General features: G+C 45.6%; 1 protein-coding gene across 2 annotated transcripts in view; it reads right to left on the bottom strand.

The window, feature by feature from the left end:
* Window positions 1–15,963, bottom strand: part of rhbdl3 (rhomboid, veinlet-like 3 (Drosophila)) — a 60,841-nt gene extending 44,878 nt beyond the window's left edge. Inside the window, exons 1-3 of one of the 2 annotated variants that reach the window (XM_037098775.1) lie at window positions 15,784–15,963; window positions 14,976–15,570; window positions 14,324–14,347 (exon numbers count right to left, since the gene is read on the bottom strand). In XM_037098775.1, the coding sequence (XP_036954670.1) occupies window positions 14,324–14,347; window positions 14,976–15,116 (165 nt within the window). In that variant the 5' untranslated portion in view covers window positions 15,117–15,570; window positions 15,784–15,963. The remainder of the gene's footprint in view (window positions 1–14,323; window positions 14,348–14,975; window positions 15,571–15,783) is intronic. The other variant, XM_037098854.1, reaches the window with a different exon arrangement.
* Between the last annotated feature and the right edge of the window lie 1,521 nt (window positions 15,964–17,484).

Below are 17,484 nucleotides of genomic sequence, written 5' to 3'. Positions count from 1 at the left end.
CAAGGTTGCCATCTGGGTCGGGTGGGAGCCTTCAAATTGTCTGTCAATCTTTAACAACAGCCCCTCCCCTACCAGAAGGACAAGGCTCTGGGGTTGAAAAGGACATATTATAGCAGTGTGAGGGACAAACGCCTTCTGCCGCCACCAACATTTCACCTCCTGGGCTGTTTGGGGGCAATTCTGCAAGTAAGAACTTTTACTAATCGGTTACAATCAGGCGGTCAGTCAGTCAGCTGTCTACTGGTCCTTGGCGGTGGCAGAAAACCCCACTTAGGCACCCTCTACATCATAATCCTATTCCCATAATCCTCAGAGGTCAGCGAGCGAGAAACAGTCCAGCTCTCTCTATGACCAACTCCACTTTCCTTTTTAAGGCGAGACAGGAGTTCTTCACTACTGGGTTTGGAGAAGAAACTTCCAGAAAAGGCATGAAATCATCAGAAATAAATCACAAGTTTCTGTTTCTATACCTGATTTTTTAATGAATAATTCAGCATTTTTGAGAGACACGCTCACTTACTTTCTCGCAGAGTTAGACGAGAAAATTGCTACCACTGTCGTATCTACATGCTAAATATGTAGATACCAGCGGCTGGATAGTTTTAGTTAAGCATACAGACTGCCAACAGGTGGAATCTGCAAGTTTAGATCTGTACTGAGGTAACAAAACTCTGTAAGGCGCTGTGCCATGCTCCGATGCCTCATTATTCAGAATCCCAGATAGTCTGAAAAATGTCCAAAAGGAATCCAAAGCCCATTCATCGGACATCCTGATATTGGTATATATCATATAACAATATATGCCATACTATTTACTTAACTTTACTACTTCTTTTAGCCCAAATTTTGATCTTTTCATAAATCTAATGAAGACGAAGTGTTGGTGCCTTAACATTGTGGAGCGCACCATTACAATTACCTTGATACTTTCAAGTATTGAAAAATGTCTTGTCATCTGATACAGGCAGGTAAAATGGAGCCCCCCATGTGTGTGTGTACTGTTTTGTTGAAACAGATTTCATAAATCGTTCAGAAAATGCTATTGAAGTCCAGGTATCAGTATCGGTTCCAGTGTCAAAAAATGTTTTAACGCTACCCAGCCCTACTTTTTACAGCAAAGGTCACCTAAATAGATTACCACGGCCACCTGGATTTTGTCCTGTCCAACACATCCAAAATAGCGAGAAAGCTACAAGGAGAGTGTGAATTTGTAGTACATTGGGCATTCAGAGCAGTGGGCTTTTTTTGGGATAACAGGTATTCGGACGAGTGGGCTTTCAGTCCGGTGGGACATTTCTGGGACAATTGGGGTTTCGTATTAATGGTCTGTCAGAACAATGGGCAGTTCCCAGTTGTCGCTTTCTCTCGGCTGGGGGCAGTGAGTTCCTTGTGGTGATGACAAGACTCCAGGAAGTCTCGGAAACAGACTTGTGTCTTCAGAAAGTTCCAAAGAAAAGACCGCTCAAGAGGCAGAGGACGTGAAATTGCTTGCTACTTCTTCCATCCTTCTCTGTGTGATTAATTGGAGCAGAGTCTCTGAGCCGATATCTTTACAACTCACAGGACGAAGAGACTCAAAATAATGAGATCTGCAGTGACAGCCAATATAATGAAATGAACTGTGGACCCTGGTGCCACTGTTTGGACAAAAAATACCAGACCGACAGACAGAAAACAAAAAGAGCTGATTCATTAGTACGCAGGCAAACACAAACACACATACCCCTAACTGCTATAGACCTTTACTACAGAATCACCACTTCAGTGCCAAACATAAAAAGATATGGAATTGTACCCACATTAATCACAGTTACGTGCACCCAATTAAAAAAAAGCAAGGATTATTTAGGGAAAGCCCTGCTGAAGGAGTGACAAATAGAAAAGGGATCTTTATTCCACCTGTAATGGGACCGTAAGTTATCACAACCATGGCAGCTGTTCCCCTGAAGGAGATAATTCTTATCATAATGACACCGTCAGTGCCGGATTCCTGACAGGCACCCTGATGAGCCGCTATATCTGCAACTGTGGCTGCGGTAAACACAGCGTCAAAGATAAGACTCCCCCCTGCCCCCCCGCCATGTCTGCTCCTGAAACTCTGAGAAGATTTCTATTAGACACAGCAACACTGTCAGGTTGATAATGTTGTCACTGGACAGGACGGCCTAGAGGCTCTCCATGGCCCTGTTTTCACACTTTGCACTAACATGCAGTTCGGGTAATCCAATTCCAAGCAGACAGCTGTAAATACATGCGAGACTGCACACAAAATCCTTCAAGGACACACTGGGATGTGATCATTAAAGCCACATTAGGAGGCACCATGATCACATAAAAACACAGAATTAGGGACAGACTGACACACCGACAACCTTCCAGAGTTACTCTTGTAAAAGGAGGATAGATTCCTTCATCTGCAGTTCTCGCACCAAGCTATCCTAACAGGTACCATCAGTATTTAAGACAGTAGGGCAACAGCGAAAGCACATCAACTGGGAATTCAACAGCTAGTGGGGAGGTTCTCGAAAAAAAAAAAAACAACAACAAAAAAACACAATTTGGTGCAATAAAATCATTTTTTTCAGCCCAATGGCACAAAATGATAATCACAGCTCTCCAAGGGTCTGAGGTACGTGCTGTGCAAGTGAAGTGGCATTAATGCTGCCCAGAATCTCCTGTGGCTCTGAGAGCATCTGAGCTTTCCTGACTCATTTTCAGACAAAGTTGAGCACAGACGCAGATGCAAAACCTGCCTCAAAAGGTCTCCAACAGCACATTTGAAACAATATTTAGAAATTTGGTATTTTCATCCTCATTGCGAATTGCACATGCACGATAAACTCGCAGCATGACAACATTAGACCTGGATGGATGTGGATGAGGATGGGGCCCTGGACACAAAAGCAATGCATCATTCAGCATTTGGCCGATCAGTTGAAGCCCAAGCTCGCACTTCAATATTTTTTATTTATTGCGAGTCAAATCAAACAACAATTAAACAGTTATCCCACATTGCAGTTTTTCTCTAATGTTATGTAGGTCTACTTTGAAGCAGAGATGCCCCAGCCCTACCGATCCATGTCACATACGGTTAGCATTTTAAAGTTTTGGCTCCACTTACTAGACCATTGACTCTGTTTTTAGTACCAAAGCAATCTTTGACCTCATTTAAATTTACGTGAAAAATGATTAAAATGGGAGTGACTTGGTAGCGGAGTGGTCAGTGCACATACCACACGGCCACCTGTCCCCCGCAGCATCACCAGTTCAATTCCAGTCATACCACTGTGTCTCCTCCATTTCCTGTCTGTCTCAGCTGTCTAGTCCAGGCAAAAAATTGCCCAAAAGTATATAACCAATTTTTAAAAATAATAATTAAAACAAGTTCCCCACACTGAGGTAGACAGATTTAAAAATGGGGGAATAAAAGAACACTTCTATCCGATCCAGATTCATTATTGGCAGATACTACAGAAAAAGTTAAATCGGTGCATTGTTACTTCGAAGGTGAGATGTCTGGCCCTCAGTTTTCATTTTCAATACCCTGACACCCAATTTACATGAATTTCCACCTTCTCAGCCATGAAATTAGCAAGTGTCACAGGATATTCCGGCTAAACCCAAAAGGCCTGTGATGATATACTTCAGTGATTTACTACCTCTTCACTCACGTAATCTCTGCACAAAGACATTTCTGTATCATATCTAAAGACAACAGAGATTAATCTCTTATTGTGATCAAAACAACAGACAGAATAATCCGTCTATAAAAAGACATGCATGATGTCAGCCATGAATATGCTGAAGACAAAAGGAATCACAGAATATTCATGGTACACGCAACTACATATCATTGTCAGTGGAACAGACTCCATTTGTGACCTTATTTGATTTATCTATTTTGGCATAAACAGCACATCTGGCCAAGTGTTTTTAACTGAATGTTGTAAAGTCCAATCTCTCTACCTCCTCATGAAAACACACCAGTAGTCACAAACAAAACTGCTACAAAGCCAGACTCACAGGATCACATTAGGAAGTAAAAGGCTATACTTTTTGGTCTCTGTGTGTGTGTGTGTGTGTGTGTGTGTGTGAGTGTGTCTGTGTCTGTGTGTTTGTGTGTGTGTTGTATGGTTTCTCCTTGTCACACTTCGCCACTTCAGCACTTCGGCCCTGCTGGCAGGCTTTGGCAGCGATGCCCTGTAAGACGACACGGAGGGGACAGGACAGGGAACGGAGATCTGGGTGAAAGCTAAGCACTGTCGCTCACCTTGGGCATCTGCTGAGCCTGCTGGGCTGGGCCGCACCAGGTTGCCATGACAACAGCGAAACAGCCAGGGGCATCAGAGAATGCTTTTATTTGTCAGGCCAAAACCCCTGCGTACCTAACCTTTGTCCTACAAAACTCGGCAGGTCAAGCTGAAAAGGCACAAATGATATTTGCAGTGCATGTCCTGAAATAATAGTAATCGAATTATCACCTAAATCAACTCAGTATTTTATAAGTGTTAGGCACAATCAATATATGGACATAACCGGTGTGATCACAGCACAGATCCTTCAATTCAGGTCGGGGGACGACAGAGGACGGGTGTCAGCCCAGGATGGACCACCATTAACTTTTGGTTAAAGTCCCCACAAGATGGAGGGTGGACTGTTATTTGCTCCAAGATATTTAGATGTTTTTTCGGTGAAGACATTCAGGTAGGGAGGGCCGAGGGTATTGATTGGCATTTATTGTGGCCAAAAGCATCAGGAGGAGAATAGCAAAGGGAGCCGACTTTGTCCTATCGGGCCACCAGGAACTTCCGGCGAACACAGCGATGTGAATGATGAGAGAGCTGGTGCAAGGCCGAAGGCAGCATCCGAGACTGATGGCTGCCAATTTGGGAATATAGTGCCGAGGTGATTTTCTGCCCGAGGTATGCACTCCATAGCATGCAATTCTAGTCACTACTTCACTGTCAGTATCTTACAATTTTAGTTGTAAAGTTCCATTTTTATTCTTATATTTTGGAATATTTGAATTGTACTCTTGACATATCTGGTGTTTCTGTTGTGTGTTTACCGAGGCTCTTGTAGTCGCTAAGTGAAAAGAAAAAAGCCACTTTGAATATATATACAGGTTTTCTGTCTGTTTATCACTGCAGCTTGTACTTACTTACACTAAAATAAGTGCACTTGAACATCACATGAAATGATGTTACTTTAAATCACTTTCAGCTGATTATTCACACAGACGTGACTATACTCTGTGAATATAAACAGTGCCGTTCCTGCTCCCTTTCTTTAGGCGCTCTGATCTTGAAACTGGGACATCCACAGAGTCAGTGCGATGCCACCCTTGTGCTTAATTTATTTGGGCAATCTTGCGGTGCTTGTCAAAAAAGAGGAGTCTGATGCAGGGCTGCGGAGAGAAAGACTGCTGTCGGAGATGTTAATGTGTTTATTACAGTCTATCACAGAGGGAAAGCCGACTGGGACCCCACCCACTTCATGACAAGCGGAAACTGTTTTTATTCCTGTACGTGAGGTGTCAAGTAAGCAGACACTGCTTTGCTGGTTGCGGGGGAAAACTCAAAGCCTCTTGGAAGTCGTCATGTAAACACAAACCAGAGAAGGGAGGGCTGCAGGAGGAGAATAAGCATTGGGGTTGTGTCTGATGTCAGATTTTGTTATTAAAAAAATGACAACAAATGCTCCAAAAACAAAGAAAGTTCTGAGAAAATGAGAAGGGTGACTCCAGAGAGAGCAGTGGCTGTGAACCGCAACCTCAGTGCTCTGACTACAGGTTTAGCGTGGGCGCGTATGAAGCAGCGAAAAATGCCATTACCTTTGAATTATGAGTGTCTCACATTATCTCGTCTGCACCGCGGCCTGCCATGACTTCAGTGCAGATTCTCTAGGGAGAGGAGGAGAAGGCGGCATAAACAGGGAGATGCTGCCGAGGCGGTTTGTTTGAGCAGCGCTTCGCGGACAGCTGCGCACATAGCGAGACAAAGTGATCTGAGAGCCGGCGAACGATTTAGAGTTCAAATCCCAAAAGAAAAAAAAAAAAGTGTAGCTGGCATCATAAATCCAGCACGCAGGCGTAAACATCTGCGCTGGCGGTTGTCAGCTTTTGTTTGTGGTGGTCGTCAATGTTGCCATCTGTCTCGGGACAGACTAAACTTTTCTTCCAAATGTAGAACAGAGGGGAAAGAAAGAGTTGGCTGAGTCGTACGCTCGCCGTGGAACATTCCCTAATGGGCAGCGCCTGACTGAAGAGGCAGAAGTCAGTTAACTCGAGCACACGCGCGCACAAACACGTGTTCACAGCAAACACAGGGTTACTGTACCTGTGTCAAGAGTGCACCTGCCAGGCTTCACCGTGGGGTCCGTACAGTCTAAGGCACAGGAATGTGTCCCAAACTATGCATGTTTCTTGGAGATCTTACTCGGTGGACATTCCTGTGGCGTCTCTAACCTCTGTGACAAAGAACAGACATTTTCCATTTTCCACAGGTCCCCAGATCCTCTGAGCTGCACGAGAAAGGGGAAGGCCTACAAGTCTATCTCACTCACACACACACACACACACACACACACACAAGCCTCCAGGTGTTCGTGTGATGGGTCAGGGCCAGCACATCACTCAGTCAACAGCTCCGTAACTATAACCTGTGGGGAGGTATTACAGTTTCAGCCATCAGGAATGAATGGACCTGCACAGTGTCTTTGATCCCCGCAGGATCAGTGATAGACTGAAATAGGACACTAGAAGTTGGTTGATTGATAAGTGACTTGACTTGACTTCAGACACGATGACTCAAATGACTTCTACTTTCAGTTTAGTTTAATGGTTTGATGGGATGGAAATATGTTTTTGATTTAGAACGAATTAAGAGGTTGGATATCGACTGAATTAGGTCATTACAACCTGAGAGGGATTTACCCAAAATTGATCCACACCAAATTTCAGTGCCCGAGAGCGCATTTAGGTGAGTGTAATGAAGACGATTGTGACTGGATTTACAGACAAACACAGAGAGAGCTTGACACTACATCACCCCTGCAGCGAGTCTGGATAATGGTGAGCAGAAAGCAGCTGCGAGGAAGGGGGGGGCTTTTTTTTTTAGAACTTGTTACAGAGAATATTTCTAATGTGAAATGCACTGCTGACGACAGCAACACGTCTAACCTGAGGACCCACCTGGTCTAACAAAAAACACATCTGAAAGGTGAAGACTTCAGTGTTAGATAGCAAGAAAGCCAAGTTCCCTGCAGCAGCCGCAGCAGATGTTAGCACACCACGAACTTGAGGCCTCTGTGGACGACGAAACAAATGAGGCACTGACAATTGCCTCATCTTTATGTAATTAAATTGGCAACAGGCAATTCTCTTGTTTTAACACATCATTAAGATGTGAATGTTGATTGCAATGCGTAATGGCAGTGTAACAAAAGTAACAAAAGTCTGCGGTTAAGACTGGTTCCTGATAAACTTAACACTATGTTATTTTGTCTGACACTGGGCAAGAAATCTCCCGGGAAAAATAAGGAAGGCTGAGTGCCGATCCAGTCGGGCAGGCAGCCGGTCACTATTTCTATCAGCTTTCACATCAATTCAATTCAAATCAATCAAATGTATTTATCCAGCCTAAAATCACAATCACAGTCTCAGTGAGATTTACAATCTGTACAGTGTTTGAAAAATGTCTGTCCTGTGTTGTTGCTACTCTGAGGAAAAAGGAAACAATCCGGTTGTCTTTGTGACAGCAGTGGCAACAATAATACCACATGGAAATGCTTGAATTCCACTTGAATTAACTAACTGGTGGTGATACTGGAAAGAGATGGCCTTCAGTCGCTGTCTTGATTGACATTAGCAAAGCACTTCTATTCATGTCAGCCAACACTCTGAAATACTGGGACATATTTATTACAACTGAAATTACAATTTTCATAATAAGAGAGTGAAATACTGAAAAGGTACCGTTGCCAGCATACTGTGTCGGTCAAAATGTGGATGGTATACATCCCCAGTGTGGGTGGGCTCAACAAATCCTGTTCACAACCTCTTTGACACAGACAAAAACATTAAAGGTGCACCATGCAACAGCAACAGAGCTCTCGATACAAAGTATAGCTGTGTGCAAGAGCTAAGGCCAATTTAATCCTAATTCTCTTCAATTTGAGGAAAAACTTGGTCTGGGACCTTGGTTGGTACTATTGTTCGGCCCAGATTATCTGGCAATGTGAGGCCTTTACGGATCAAGTCTTAAACCTACCGAACAAGAGTTTCTAGACATACTAAAGAGTCATATGTTTACATTCGTACGCGTGAGCATTACAGAAAAAACAGGCATTGAGTATATTTTGAGCTTTGGTGAGGTGGGATGAAAAAGAGCCAACTGCCCGTATCGAGGTCCTACAGTTGAAGAATATAGGTTCAAAAAAGTAACATAGTGCCTTCTTTAAGGCAACAAATTAGTTTAACTGTTCGACTGAAGCATAACAATACTCAACAAGCAAGCTCAATGAAAAACACACCATGCTTAATCAAACCTTAATGTGATGTTTTTGCGCTCATCTCCTTCAGTTCGTCTGCTGCTATGATAAAATTTATGAAAACAAGTGCTGTACACAGAGCTACTGAAAAACTGTATATGGGGCTAATGAAAAGAGGTGAGATGAAAGCATCGACTGATACCCTGCCCTCTTCACATCGGCAGCGTCGCCCACTTAACTCTGATGAGAAATCCAACTTCAGAACAAAAAGATGAGAGACAGAGTGACGTGAGAGGGAGATGAAAAAGAAAAGGTAGAAAGCAAATAAATCAGGGCTAATATGTAATGTGCGCGGGAGGCCCATCCAAACACACACTGACACTGGTCCTCAAAGGCAGCAACCACACACACACACACACACACACACACACATTCTCAGCGGGGGTCATGGGCTGTCACGCGACTGCCCTCCCTTGACCTCTAGTAATGGATTTACATTTTTAGGTCTGGTGGGTACAAATATACTGTACGGAGGGACACACACGCACAAAGCAGATGGAGGTTGCTAGATCACTGAGCCGCTCAACCATCAAAAGAGACACTTCGATTTCATGACACCGCTGCCATGAGTCGGCACACTGTAGCCAATTACGGGTAAACTGGCACATCTTCTTTCTCCCATTTACAGATCGACAGGCAGCTATTTTTACCTCGGCATAAAAGCAGGGACTGTTTTCACACTCTGCCAACTGGAAATGTGTCTTTCATTAAGGAAATCTATTTAGAGCCGAGCAGGGGGAGAGGCAGAGAAGCAGGGAAAGATGAGCTCTGATTAAATCTTTCAATGAAAATGTTTTGAGGCTCTGTCTGTTATTTCATCAGCACGCAGCCCGGGAGCTTTTTTAATAGGATGGGGCGGGGCAGGCAGTCTGCCGCTACTTTTTTTTTTTTTACGATCCCCAATCGAGACGACACAGTTCAGCATCACCGCAGAACTGTCTGTCGTTGGGTTACCTCCAAGACTCAGCCGGTGTCAATCACCGCAGCAGTGTCAGATGAGCAGGTCAGCAGACTGTGACCTCGCCATCTGCGTATCTGTCAATGGCAGTTAGGTTTGTAAGCACATCAGTTGTATAGATGTATAGATAACGCGACCCAGGAATCTACACAGTATAGAGGAAAAAAACAAGGGAAGAGTCCAACTGACATTGAACTATTAATTTTTGAGAGGAAAAAGGTGCAAAAAGTGTGTTAACAGGGAATATTTTCCTAAAATTTCATAATCCATAAAAAGCAGGGCTCGAGACTCTTCACACTGGTTGGTTGACTCTTGGAAATTAGAAAGAGGTGACCAAATAAAATGCAGCAGTACCTCATAAAAGTAGGCCTTACAAAGTTCTCTGCAGTGTTGGAAAGAATAATGTAACAACTCAACAAACTATATAACAAAGGTGCAGTCGTTTCATGTAGAGATGTTAGATATCATATCTTTAACAGCTGCATATAGTATAACTGTTCATTATCATCAGTAATTGCAGTGACCACTGCTATGATCTCAGTGTCTAAACCTCCATTTGCTTACAGTGTAGCTAAAACTGACAGGGCGTGGCGAGACATGCTACCCCTGCATGCACTGGTAGACGCAGCTGAGGGCTCCCAGTTGGCTTATCCATTAAGTGCCAGTTACCTGGGTGGTGGTCCATTCATCTGAAGAGCACTTAAAAGAAAGGAGAGCGACACTGAGAAAGGTGCCAGCTGTGCCATGCGATGAGGCGAGACGGCACTGCCAGACAAAGCTACTTTAAATAATGACCCTTCTTTTCTCTCATGGCCACTGAATGTCTAACTAACAAGCTCATTGAAAGGCACGACAGAAACTCTGGGGAACACGAGTCCCACCGGGAACAGGTGGCTTCCCCATCATTGAATTCCTGCTTGTTTTAATTAATGACACTAGCTGGGCTATTCAAACAACAGACATCACTGTCATTAAGTTAAGAAGTGATGGGTTGATCATCATTCACGCTCCGCGTGGCTGTTACAGTGTTTTTAGTACAAAAGTATGGGCTCAGTAAGTCCCTCTGGCTAGACAACATTCCTGAAAGATCTAAAAGACTTTTATTTGTGCGGTTACAGTGAGCGGTTTGGAGATCATAACTTGTATTCAGAGGCTTTTCTATGCCACCAAGCAAGAAATTAAGGGGGGGAAACACTTCCATGGAAAGTATGCAGCCATGTGAAAGAGTTTATCACTAAGCTCCTGCAGGCGTGTGCCTGGGGCATTTCAACATGCCGTTGGGAGTAGCCTGTCAACACAATGGCAACTGTGGGCACGGATAGTGGTTTCTCTCACCCACAGACAAAAAGACCAGAATCAAAGAAATGACGCTGTTCAGTGATAGCTGAAGTGGTCTAGTCTTCGATCCATTCCTGCCGAGAGGCCGCAGCGAGGAGCCATTTAAGTGTACAAAAAAAAACATGTTTCTATCGGACAGTTGATGCGCTCCATCTACTTTACATTCTGCCAGGTTTCCAGAATGTACACCTGGGGACTTCCAATCTCAGGTTTTACAAGCACTAGGATGTTTCCAGTCCCCTGAAATTAAGACTTGTGTGTCTGTGCTGTAGGTGTTGCGCTTTAGAGTCCACATATTACAAAATCGCTCCCTGTGCTACAGACAGAAAGCTTTTACACAGCACGAGAAATGTAAAACATTTCATTTTCAGCTCCTTCAGACACAAGGAAATTCATCTGATGTGCCTTCCCAGGAGTAGAAAAAACATACGTGTTTGTTCTCTTTGGGGTGCCATCTAAACAGGCATAATATGGTTTATCAGATAAATCCTGGACCCAAACTCCGGTTCATCCTCAAATCCCCCGAAAGCCTTGAAAAAAAAGTGACAGTGGTGAGTGTGCATATCAGTCAGCACAGGACAGAGACTTCAGAACAAGCTCTCTGTCTTCTTTTGGATGATGCACATTGTGTGTAATCAGGCTACTGTGGCCGCAGTCTTTGCAGATTGGTGTATGTGTGTCTGGAGGACAGATAGAGGCTGGGACACTTTGAATGTAAGAGAAAGAGTGCAGTGCAGCTGCCATCCGCCTAACAGCATCTTTCTCTGCTTCATTACACGTCGCCTCTGTCTGTGTTCAGTCCTCATGTTTGTTTCAGGCGATGGACAAACACGAATCAAGGCATTCTAGGTTCTTCCTGCACGCAGAGGAGTAAAGCACTTATACAGCAACAAAATCCTCTCCGGGGACACGGGGGAGAGAGGGGCGAGGGGAACGGCGAACTGAGCGACGCAGCACTTTGATTCCCGCCCCTGATGGTAAGAGACCTAGAAAGTGATAGCTGTATCAACTGAGTTAACATGGGAGGCGGTAAAAATGATATGATGGGGAAGGCGCAAACTGCTTTAAAGACTCCGACGGTAAGTAGCTCAGACAAAAAAAAAATTAGACGAGGGAGAGAATATGATCCTGTCTTTTCTCTGCTGTGTAAACATCCCTGATGGGAAGGGCAGAAATGACTGTGCTCTGCATTTGACAAGGCAGAGATGCCAGAATTGATTACCACAAGAGATGCATCATCGTCTTCATCTCTAGACATCTTATTTTGTCAATGAGTTACACTCAATGGGACATTCTACCTAATCGAATAAATTATACCCACTGATTCAATTGTGTTTTGTGGGAAGTTCTGAGGAGGGTAAGCTGTTCTCGCTCTCCGGGTGCTTGAAGACTGAGTGGAGGGCAGTGGATATGGCATCATCTGAGGATCTGTTGGGCCTGAAAGCTAAATAACACACTCAGTCGTAGTGTGTATCTTTAGGTATATAAAAGCCCAGACGTTGCTGTGTTTTCAAGCAGACTTTGTCTTTTGTCTCTCATGCAGGGACCCAGCGCCAGACTGGTTTAAAATCCTTGTTTTTCTTGTCTTTATTGGCCCATCATTTCTCTTCCTTGGTCGCTTACCAGAAGCTGGGGGTCTCCAAGGTCAGCCCCTTGACAAATGGAGCAAGTCTTTGTCAGGAGGAAGAAGGGGAAGTAGGATAAAAGAGTGAAAGGACATTTGTTGCGACCAGACCGGGCAGCGACCTCACCATTTGGACAAACAGAACCCATTTTGAGACCAACGTCCACTTGAGGACATTCAAAGCTTTTCCGCATGCATAAAGACAGTGGATTGGGAGGCCCACTTAATACTGGTCCATAGAATATGCTTCATCACTAATACATACACACAGACACACACCCACACACCCCAGCGAGCCTTTCGCAAACCGTAATCCCAGGGGACCTCAGTCTCTCCCTGAAAGAGTGAGCCTGACACGAGCCTCTGGCTCAGCCCCTAAATACATCGCTGCTCACCCCCTGCACACACGCACACACACACACACACACACACACACACACACACACACACACACACAGACATGCACACACACACACACTTCTAAACGCACAGCCACTACTCTGTGGGGATGCCGCAGCACCTGCCCACCCTGGGGCCCCCCTGCTTGTGTGTGTGTGTGTGCGTGTGTGTGTGTGTGCGTGTGCGTGTGTGTGTGCGTGTGTGTGCGTGTGTTTGTATGAGAGCAGGGGCCCGTTTGCCGTCTGTCAGTCCAACCGGCTGCTTGCATGATCAGCCAGTCTGTGTTTCTCTTCTCCTGGGGTTTCTTGGCTATATCAATGTTGTGTGTGTCACTCTGTGTGTGTGTGTGTGTGTGTGGGTGTGTGCGTGTGTGTGTGCACGGTTGCATGTGTTTCTTACAAGCGCGGGCTGACTGATAGATCAATGCAGCTAGGATTATGTATCACCCTAATTGCATTATCAGGGTCAATGTCAGCGGGCGACACGCCCACAGCCACAGTGTGCCCACACTCCTCGGCGAGAGTTTGTCTGGACAAAGCCGCGGCCTGGTTACATGTTATGCGACGATTGTCACCCAGCAGGGAAAGGATTTAAAGCTGCACCAGGCAAGATTTTGATCTAAAAATACATTTATCTAATCTATCTGGAGCTGAAAGAGAGAAGACTTTGCCATCTCCACCAGCTGAGACCTGGTAGTTTCACCTCATTTGGCCAAATAAAAATCTGGAGCAGGGTATGTTTTGGAAGCAAATTTGATAAATCAGTGATTACAAAAAAAAAACTACAGACATCGGGGAGTGACCATTTGGGAAACAGCTTCGTTTGACAGCTTGGAATATTTGGGGATGCTTTAAGCAGCGCGGATCAGCGGGGATGGCAAACATAAGCAACTTGTGTGAAGTTAAACATCATGACACGAGATTCATAAGCGTGGAAGTTAACATTTTTCTCACAGATGCCTCTCGCTACCAATGTGCAAGACTTCCCAGTGCAGCTTTAAGTCACATCCATTTTAGTGATAAAGCAGGTGTTACGGCACAATTGCGATGTCAAGGTCATGATACATGGACAAAATTTGTCAAAATCACGCCAATCGAAGGTGACTCACGGGTATGCATTACGCTAAGGCGCTAATTATTGACCTTTGTCACATTAAAAGTAACTTTATCTGGTTTCCCTGTTCCCAGTGATGCATATGGTGCCACAGTGCATTGCAACTCATCCAAAATCTTCCCCATATTTCATGACCTTTACGTGGGACGATGCAGCGTCTAATCTGCTCAGCACATCTGTGTCACTTCAGTCCGATAAACAGAGATTATGTCAGAGGTCACCTGCAGTTCACACACACACACAAGAACCTTTGAGACAAAACTGCTCCACGATGAGTGAGACATGCAAGATAGTACATGAACGGTGAGACATTCAAGCCACTGTGTGTTGCACTTACATACCTTGTCAAACAGAGACTTCCATTGCTGAGACAAGGAGAGAGAGAAAAAGAAAAGCAAGTGAAGGAGTGAGCGAGAGGAGGAAGATGAAGATGAAGAGGAAGAAGAAGGTGGACACTCAAAAAACAGATCAGAAAACAGGTGCCGGAGCGGAGAAGAGCACCTGTCTCGGGACAAGAGGAGAGTTTCTTTCGATCTCCAGGCAGCATTTGCCTTAATTGCTGCTCTCACATGCTGTTATTATCTGATCATTGCGGTCAATGAGCCGCAGCAAAAGATAATAAGGTAGAAAAGTGTGGATCATTATGTGTGAGGGGTCTCTTAAAGTAGGTTGAGGCACCCAACCCAACATGGAGCAAGAGTGGTGTGTGTGTGTGTGCGGATATTCCTAGAAAGGATGCTGTGTTGTACTGTGATACTCAGGATTTTTAAACCTCCTCTGGTTTCACTGTAAAACTTCTGAGTTATGTCATAATTTAGATTCAAGGCTCATCCTGATAGCCTGCCTCGTAAACTCAGAAGCACTGCCTGGATTTCCTCCAGAGCAAAGGGGGGATGAAGCTGCGTAATTGTAAAAATAAATACAAAAAAAAAAAATGTGGAAAGGTGAGACAGTGTGTTCATGTGGGCACTTTGTAATTGTGTGGAGACTCACGTCCTCCGGGGCCACGGGGAGCACGTCGGTGCTCTCTAAAACCTCGATCTCCTCGCCCTCCGCGTTGGCCGCCACCGCCGGGGAGGAGTTGACCGGCGTCTCCCGGGTTCCGCCCGTCATCCTCGGGCTGCCCTTCTCCATACAGCCGCGGAGAGCAGCGCCTCTGTCCTCAGGAACGACTCCTCATACTTTACAATCCAATTTCGCTCCCCGTGTGCGTCAGCAGCGGCGGCGGGCAGGGGAGCTGCGCATCGCGCCTCGCTTCGGGTGCCTCTCTTGAAATAAGTCCAGGTGAAATGACACAGAGGTGCGCGCGCTCTCCGGTTAATTCCAGCTCCGCGTCCGCGACAAATCTTCATCCGCGGTGGGAAAAGTTGATCTGCTGATAGTTCGGTGACACTTCTGGGCTCTGGAGTCCGTCTTGCGATGTCACATGTCACATATCGTTGGCAGTCGGCAGAGGTTCAAATCTCGCCACGAACAGAGGCAGAGGTCCAAGTTAGTGAGGCGTGGGTGCGCACGTTTGCGGAGCGAGTGTTCCCACTTTGAGAGATGCGACGCAGCGGCGGCGGCGGCAGCAGCAGCAGAGGAGCATCTGAAAGAAATAATGACATCATCAAACACTGACAACAACGTGAAAAAACGGGACGCAGATGACAAACCGGGCTGGATGACGCACGGGTCTCATATGGCTGGGGCAGCCGGTGAAAGTCGACCCCTAACAGCGTGGGCACAGTCACATGGCAGACTCCCAGGGAGAAAGAGAGAAGTCCGGGGAAGTGTGTTTTTTGTAGGTGCGTCATGATACCTGGCACTGCGCGGCACGGCACGCTGCTCTCTGTCGGTCAGCGGCCCAGCTCGCGGGGGGTGGACAGCCGTCTGCTCCTCTCCTCGCAGCGTGTCCGACGGGAAGCCTCAAAAAGGGGGGGTTGGGAGGACACAGACCGCCTCCGTGGGGATGGTTGATCAGCTCCAGGAGTCACCAGGACTCTACTCCAGCCGCATGCGTCCCTCCACACCAGAGAGAGAGGGAGGGCGGGGGCGGGGGCGGAGAGAGGGGAGGCAGGGGAGGGAAGAATTGGCCGGCGGTGAGCAGGGATCACCGGCCACTCCCGCTCAGGGGCTTCGAGGAACTCCGAGCCCTGTCTGAACAGCTGGCTGTCACTGATAAGTGGCCCAGAGGTGCTCGGTCCTTGGCTCACTTGTGCATGATGCTGAAACAATCAACAATAGGTTAGTCAGCCTATATGGTAAATTACTACACCAGTCTAATATTCGACAACGCGAGCCTGTCAGGTACCACTTTAAAGGACGTGTTAGGCCGAAAATGAAAATTCAGTCATTAATAAGTACTCAGCCTCAGACCAATGAAGAGCTGCAGTATGCAAATTATTTCTGGAGCTTCACAGCGAAACAGCGTCACAGCGCTCCCCCCAAACAACTGAAGCAAATGGGGGCTTGTTTCAAAAAATAAATAACCCAACAAAAAAAGAATATAGAATGGCTCCCAACTGCCTAAAACCCTTTAAAAATCCAAAATCTTCACTGCAGCCACTCAGCTAAAAGAAGGCCTGAGGTATGACCAGTGAAGGATTGGTAATGCCAGAGGGGCCAGGCACTCATGGGCCCTTTGGGCCAGCTGACCAATCAGAGACCAGCATGATTGTTGCAGCCATTCGGCCCCTTAAGTGTAAACTGCGTCCCCAAGATAATTTCTCTTGACCCCCTTTCAAGCATCAATAATGTTCTTAGGCTAAGTGATAGACACATTTCTCCAATTCCTTCACATCTACCAGAACAGTAATCTGATCAGTACTTATACCATGCCCGAGTGTCTATATCACAGTCATGGTTACCCTCTACAGTCTACAGTCAAAAACCGTTACATCAGTCTGCATTGTTTTATAGCAAAATGTCTTATTCAGATGTTCAAAAACATGCATGGTTTGAAATAAAAACAAATCTGGGAATTCTGGGTATTTCAAGACTGAATTGAGTAGACCGCGTCTGCGTCTGCGTCTGCGTCTGCGTCTGCGTCTGCGTCTGCGTAGTTGTTGGAAGTCGGAGATTGGAAGTTGGAAGTTGGAAGTTGACTGAGATGAAGCTAGCAAAAAGAATGAATCATGGCTTCAAGTGACACAAGTGGAGAGCGGAGAAAAAAAGAGAAATCTCAGAGGGCACTGTTGGCTGACGGTGAAAAATGCTGCAAACTGACTGATTTGTTTTTAAAATCAAGTGCAGCTTCAGCTAGCACTCGCGCTAATACTGCTAGCACTAATGTTAGCGACACAGCTGAGCCAGCACACCAGGGAGAAAGACAGGACCGTGAGGAATATGAGCGAGAGAAAGAACAGAGTTTTTCCACTCTGAAATTCATCAAGGATTGCCTAAGGACCTGATTGTCACGTAATAATTTGGAAGTTCTAATGCTGATGATATTTCATTCTAAATGATCCATTTCCATTTTGCTCATACTTGTCACTCAAACACTGGAAACAGCTGTCAATGT

This window comes from Acanthopagrus latus, chromosome 1 (assembly GCF_904848185.1).
Source record: "Acanthopagrus latus isolate v.2019 chromosome 1, fAcaLat1.1, whole genome shotgun sequence".
In the NCBI taxonomy this organism is placed as follows: domain Eukaryota; kingdom Metazoa; phylum Chordata; class Actinopteri; order Spariformes; family Sparidae; genus Acanthopagrus; species Acanthopagrus latus.
Note: the sequence above shows the minus strand (reverse complement) of the source record. Positions and strands in the feature narration are given on the sequence as shown.